This window comes from Branchiostoma belcheri, unplaced genomic scaffold (assembly GCF_001625305.1).
Source record: "Branchiostoma belcheri isolate BF01 breed outbred unplaced genomic scaffold, Haploidv18h27 scaffold448, whole genome shotgun sequence".
NCBI classification, from domain to species: domain Eukaryota; kingdom Metazoa; phylum Chordata; class Leptocardii; order Amphioxiformes; family Branchiostomatidae; genus Branchiostoma; species Branchiostoma belcheri.
This window is the reverse complement of record NW_017804074.1, coordinates 16,920-24,093: the sequence shown is the minus strand read 5'-3', so window position 1 is coordinate 24,093 and position 7,174 is coordinate 16,920. Positions and strand designations below refer to the sequence as shown.

At 39.3% G+C, this 7,174-nt stretch overlaps 1 protein-coding gene across 1 annotated transcript in view; it reads left to right on the top strand.

The window, feature by feature from the left end:
* Window positions 1–390: 390 nt before the first annotated feature.
* Window positions 391–7,174, top strand: part of LOC109478643 — a gene marked incomplete at its 3' end in the record, with an annotated part of 13,874 nt that continues 7,090 nt past the window's right edge. Inside the window, exons 1-2 of the mRNA XM_019780308.1 lie at window positions 391–552; window positions 2,892–3,105. Of these exons, the coding sequence (XP_019635867.1) occupies window positions 391–552; window positions 2,892–3,105 (376 nt within the window). The remainder of the gene's footprint in view (window positions 553–2,891; window positions 3,106–7,174) is intronic.

Here is a 7,174-nt window from a genome sequence, read left to right as displayed (position 1 = left end):
TGTACGAAAATGAAACTTATCTCAGCACAACAACAAAAATTTGCCAACAGGCTTCAAAGACAGACAGCACAGTGACTAATGATGGTGACATGGAACCTCGTGGTGTTACAGACATGTACGAAAATGAAACCTATCTCAGAACTACAATAAAAAATTGCCAACAGGCTTCAAAGACAGACAGTACAGTGACTAATGATGGTGACATGGAACCTTGTGGTGTTACAGACATGTACGAAAATGAACCCTATCTCGGCGCAACATCAATTGTTCGCCAACAGGCTCCAAAGACAGACAGTAAAGCAACTGATGATAGTGACATTGAAGCTCATGCTGTTCCAAACATGTGCAATAATGAAGCCTTTCTCAGCGCAACAACAAACGTTCGCCAACATGCTTCAGATGACTCCAGGCATGACACCACTGAGCACGTACAACTTCATCAAAATCCAGTGTACAACAAAGGCAGTAACCCCCAACAGGCATCAGATGACACCGGGCCTGACTCTGATGTACACAAGCATCCCTGTCCGCCAAACGCCAAGGAATTTCACAGTAAGACAAAGCAACACGGTGACGTAAACTTGATTTGTTTCATGACGCTGTAATGATTTAGGTCCATCTTGTTGTTTATGCATTTTCAAGTGAGGTACACGTACAATCATGTAACTGTTGCCATAATCTGTAGTAAACAATTTGTCTAAATCTCACAATTTTTTCTGCCCTATGCACTAGTACTGAGGACTCCAAAAATATTCATTATATGATAAATGGTGATTATAGTTAGTACTTTTTCCTCTCTCCTGCAATCTGTAGTAATGTTTTTAAGCCTGCACGTTGCTGATGTTTTTAGCGCTTGAAATTACCGGTAAAAGGTGAGTACTTTGAGCTTGAACTCTTAAAAATCATTGTATGTTTGCAGCTGTTATAAACGATTCCTTTCTTGCATTTGTATGTAGTTGATAATGTTGTCTGCTAGTACTTCTAGTATATGCGAGATGATGCAGATTGTTTTAATACCATTATAGCAGTTTGCTTACAGCATCATTTTTATTGAGTCATGGACACACTATAAATACAAGATAAAGTCATCAACAGTGATCAATAGTATGGGTAAAATCTCATTCTCCACCTCCTGGCATTTCGTTAAATTGGTTCATATTCTCTTTTTGGGCCAAAAGACCTGGAATTTGGTATGGGTGTAAAGTGATAAAATACCACCAGGAGTTTTTTTTCTTCATTTTTTGGATATAGGTTTTTAAAATGGTTTTATTATGATTTTTACTATATGTGGTCATGCATGGTCATATTTAGCACAAGTGGCATACATAACAATATATAGCACATATGACCTATTTTCTCATCATGTGAGAGTAGTTTCTCTTTGCTGATTGACTGTTGGGATAATTTGATCAAAATGATGATAATCAGATAAGGGTCCCATGGAAAGATAATCACCAAGCAAATACAGAGTGGTATAGATTGCATGCTGAAAGGGGAAATTTGGCATGGGGAAGAAGAATGGGTGAAATGTGCTGTATTTGCTCTTGAGCAAATGTTGGCCTTTCTAGTTACTATCTATTTTGACTATTGTTTCTGTGCCATGCTATCTGTTTTTTCTTTTTAAGAAAGGCATCTCAAAACATCTGAAAGACTGTTTTTCAGTGAATCAAAGTTGCTTTTATGCTGCTTTGGTGGTTGTCCTGCTTCTGGTGGGAGCAATCACCACGGGAGTCATCATAGGAGTCTATCACAAGACCCGAGGCATGCAAACGGTAAGGTCAACATCTTTGTCTGGGCTCAATTCAAATTTTCCATAAGGCCATACCAATTTATATTGTTGGTTCTCAGATTCACCTCTTCATTACCTCATGTTCTCAGAGGCATTTGTGTGTGTGTGTGTGTGTGTGTGTGTGTGTGTGTGTGTGTGTGTGTGTGTGTGTGTGTGTGTTTGTGTCTGTGTGTGTGTGTGTGTGTTTGTGTGTGTGTGTAAACACGATAACTTGAGAAGGCATTGAGGGATTGTCTTCATACTTGGTGGGTAGGTGGGTACTAGTAGGTCTTGAGACCTGGAAATGATTAGATTTTGGATCCCCAAGCGGCTTGTTATGGTACTGCAGCTGAATTTCCGCTTTTGATAACTCATGATCTAGACATACTAGGGTGACGAAATTTGGATGGTAGGTAGCTCTTGTGCTAGTAAGGAAGTGACATGAGTTTGGCCCCCTACCGGGTTGCTCTGGAACTGCATGGCTATATGTTTGAAAGTATTCAAAAGAGGATAACTCAAGAACCGGTAGACGGATCGTTATGATTTTTTGTATGTAGGTAGCTTAAAGATTAATATCATTTGGCGAAGGTATGAGATGGCGGGACTCTAGTTTTTTTTTTTCTGATTTGCAAAATAAAAAAAAGGTTGTGGTTCTGAATCAACTTAAACATGCTCATATTTTGCCCCCAACAATTGAGGAAAGTCATGGTTACAATTCTTCCATCTATCAAATCAGTGGGTTGATTAAAAGTTCAAAATTCATTGTTTAAATATGGACTGACTTCTGTAGCTGACTTTAAAATTTGAAAAAAAAAGTCATATAACAAAGGTTTTTATTATTTTTTTATATACGTTTTACTCTCAGGCTGTTTCTCCAAAGAAACAAAAAAATGGATCATATAGACTAGACCTCTGTCACCCTGGTAACTGGTCCATGGTAGGAGTTGGAAAGGCTGGTCAACATAAAAATATAAAAATATAATGTAGAAATTACAGTTATTTAGGTAAAAATAAACAGAGCAGTAGTTTGCTGTGCTAGATGGTCCTCATATAAAGGTTAACATTGCTTTGAAAATGTCACCTTTCTAGTCTTAAATTCTTGGTCTTCTTCTTGCTTTTTCAGGATAGTCCAATGCTAAATGTCAACAAGTTGAGTACTGTGAATGCAACAGAAGCAAGTACCACAGCTAAAGCTACCACCAGGGTCTCTGGCGGGACCACCCCACTTAGCCTTGGTGATATGAATAGCACCATCCCACCCAGCCTTGGGACCACCGATGGTACCACACCACACATGATAGGGAACACTGATGGTACCAACCTACCCAGCAACGAAAGTAAGACTTAGTATACTCATGTATTACGAAGTATTATCCTATAGTCGGGCAACATCGGCCAATGAGAAGCCCCGTTTCTCATCAGTTATCAGGTCGTAAGGTAATAATTGGTGAATAATAAAAAAAAAGATGGTCGTTTTTTTAACCGTACCATTACACAGGGAACAGAACACTAACAGTATTGTTATGACTTGTAGTATTTATCTCCTCAACAATAAATATTAGTATTTTGAACAATTTATTTGAAAATAAAACACAACTGAAAATACATATATTTAAATGATCATAACATAATATAGTATAACTAGAGTTCGGAGGACTCATGCCTTCGACAGATATTGTTTTGGAGGGTGTTGTGTGTGTGTATAGTGTAGGTTTTTTGAAGATGATTATCGTAGTTATAGTGGTCAGAGAGTCATTTTGTGAACGAAGCAACATACCTAGCCTGTACCATGTCTACGGAAATACGGATCGTAGAATTCAGCAAAAGGGAGAGGAGAAATGGCCTGGGGAGTCTGGTCAAGAAAGGTAAAGAAATTCTTTCTTCCCTCCGATGCGCGGCGATCCAAACTTCAAAATTCCTTCAATTAGTTTTCTTCTATACAGCCAGCGTAGTTGAAGCGTGCGGTGTCGACACTACAAAATGTTCACACAAAATCGGCAATTGTCGTAGAGGGGGGCATGGTCCCACCTCCATAGGGGGAAGCTCTAGTATTTTTCTTTCTCCAGATATATACAAATGGAAGCCATTTCCTGCAACTTCTGGTTCAAGTTGTTCCTCTGCAAAATATGGGTAGGAAAAAAACCTCAAAGCAAAAACTATTCTTGCATGCAAACACACTTTATTATGCTTCTGATGCCATCTTGCCAGCTTTGGTTATTTTCACCTACTGCCCTGGAGATAAAATACAAGCAGGTACCATGTACAAAAAATAAACCAGCCAACCATGCAGGACACGAACTGCCAAAAAAATGTTAACATTTGGACCACATATTCAGAATATACTGCTGCATTCTGAATTAACACTCACTGAATTAAAAAGGAAAAAAAAAACTTCTGAAGAAAAAATATTAATTTGCACAACATTTTGATTGGTTTCCTATCTCTTCGTTTGCCTAAAAATCGATAGTGTCATTGAATCAATTTTAACCCCCCCCCCTAAAATTAGCAAAATCATCGATATAAGCTTATTGCGCAATGGACTTGCCCTATGACCTTCATGGGGAAATACCGCTATCATGGACCAGACATTTTTGTCACGTTGCCGAATTTTGCGGCCGCCACATGCTGATGTTGCGGTACGGTAGGGAATTTACTGCGGTTGCGGTTAGTTGGTAAACGTATCGGCTTTTAAACTTATTTTCGAAGTCGAGGGCTTTGGTTTACAAACAAATCAGACTATTAGCGTTGTTTACACGACTTCAAAACGCTAGCGGGGAGCCCGATGTTCCACCAATGACATCGTCGACAGCTATTCTCTCGGTAACGTCGTGTGAAATGTTCATTGTTTACTCGATTATCGCCGATTCACAAGTTTTCATAGACAACGCCGACGGCAAAATGGACGACACTCAGCCCCGAAATCAGGAAATTTTTTACAAATTTTTGCGAAATTATCTAGAAAAATCGGGATGCAACACCATAAATTTGGAAAGCAGTATACTGGCGCTGAGCTGGGAGTAGCCTGGCGCCGCCGTTCATACGTCTCAGAGTTTTAGCCCACAACAGCGCTGGACTTTGTATTACTGCGGAACACCACCGGCCTGTCCTCCAGGGACGCCCCAGGGGTATGCCTGGCAGTGCTAGGTCAGCCTCGGGTGACCTACCCAACACGCCTTTCCTGTCACTGCAATTTAACCTGAATATTGGAATAAATGTCTTCTTGTTGAAACGTAACATTTTCCACGATCGAGTAGATCCTTTAGTTGCCGGTTATACCTCAAGTCGGGGATACTGTTTGGCTATGTCCGTACTGTTTGGTAGCCCATATGGTGTACATTTTACCATAGCCTTCCAATGTTGGCTTCTCAATTTCACCTCCACATGACCCATAGGAAGACTCCTAGTACAATCCTACCCGAAGGGTTTTTCCTTACGTACGCCCGATTATACATGAGTTCTCAGCTAACACGACTTTCTTCTGATGGCCCAAGAAAGTTTCAAACCTGCCCTTTCACCCAGGTCAAGCCAAGTTATTTTTTTCATACTAGATCGTACAGTATACAGTCTTTATGCCCGATAGAAACAAAATTTGTGATGTGGTTCAAATCATGTTTGCATCATAGTAACATACCGTATGCACAAATAACACAAATGCATGAATGTTTCGAGGCCAACTTTGCAGGAAATACCCCAAGGCCAGATGTGCCGCACTCTGAGGACACAGAGGTGTCAATTAGCAGCGGTTAAGCATGCAAGTTGTTGACAGGTGATGTTATTTCAACAAACAACTGTTAGAATATTTTTCCACGGTTGACAGCTCCCTGCCTGTAAATTGTTATTTTAACCTACATTTGTAGTAACGTTACATAAAACGATCGAGAAGGAGCAAAACCTCGCCTGCACTTATGAAAATGTTCACACAAAATGTCCCGGTGCACTTACCCACTACCTACTAGAGACTCCAAACTTGAAACCCTCAATCTAAACCACTTGACCTATCCACAATAAAAAAAAAACAAGACATTGCTTTTTCACAACTTGAACTACTGACAAACTAACCAACAATCACCAAAAGCCCACTACAGCAACGTGCGGACCTCCCACTTCGCCAATTTTGCAAGGGATCTGTTGTTTCAACAAACAGGAAATTTTTTCCAGCTATCCTTGTTTGCATAAGTCAATGTAATCCGCAGAGGGTGGAAACCAAAAAGGTCTAGTTCAGTATAAAAGACATTTAGATTTCTTTTATCGATTAATCAAATTGGGTCACAATTTACATAATTAATATCTGTTAATGTTCCTCTTCCTCTTGATTAAATATGCCACCATTTTAATTGTTCTATTATGGAACGCAGCAGATTTATAGACTTTTGTCATTAATTATGTAAATTAGATCTTGATTTGCATAATTGTCATCTAATTAGGTCAAGCATCACTTAAGCTACCGAGATACCAAAAATAACAACAATCCGTCAACCGGTTCTTGAGCTATCCTACTTTAAACATTTTCAAACAAATGCCTCTGCATTTCCCAAACAAGCTGCTACGGGACCCAAACTTATGGCACTTTTTTGTGAGCACAAGAGCTACGTACCATCTAAAAATAATGACCCTAGCACGTCCAGTTCACGAGATTTAAAAACCAGAAGTTTCGCTGCAGTAATTTCTAATTTAATGACGTAGAGACCCCCCACGAAGCCCATATCCGAACTTGACCTTGGTATTTTCAATGGTAACTTGCCAACTAAAAAACATGAACATCCATTTAAAGATTCTCGACTTATCTTGGTCACAAGAATAAACACAAAAAACAAAGGTCAACTGCAGTGACATAGAAACCCCGACGGGGCCCATCTTTGAACTTGACCTCGGCATTCTCAACGGTAACTTGCCCACTAAAAATCATGAACATCAATTTAAGGATACTCGAGATATCTTGATGACAGGGAAAAACACCAAAAACCAAGGTCAACTACAGTGATTTAGGAACCCCCCACGAAGCCCATTTTTAGCCTTGACAATGGCCACCCCCAAATCAACCTGCCTGCCAAAAATCCTGAACCTCGGACCTTGCCTTCTGCAAACGCGATTTCATAGCCTTCTCCGAAGGCATAACCTTCAGTCGAAGGCAATAAATGAAATTTAAACAAAAAGACTATTTTTAGATCAGGTGGATCTGGAGGTGTCAGTTGGATAGGCTATATCCAAAAAAAAAATATGAGAATAATTGGTGAATAATAAAAAAGGGTGGTCGTTTTTTTAACCGTACCATTACACAGGGAACAGAACACTAACAGTATTGTTGACTTGGAGTATCTATCTCCTAAACAATAAATATTAGTATTTTGAACAATTTATTTGAAAATAAAACACAACTAAAAAGACATATATTTAAATTATTATAAT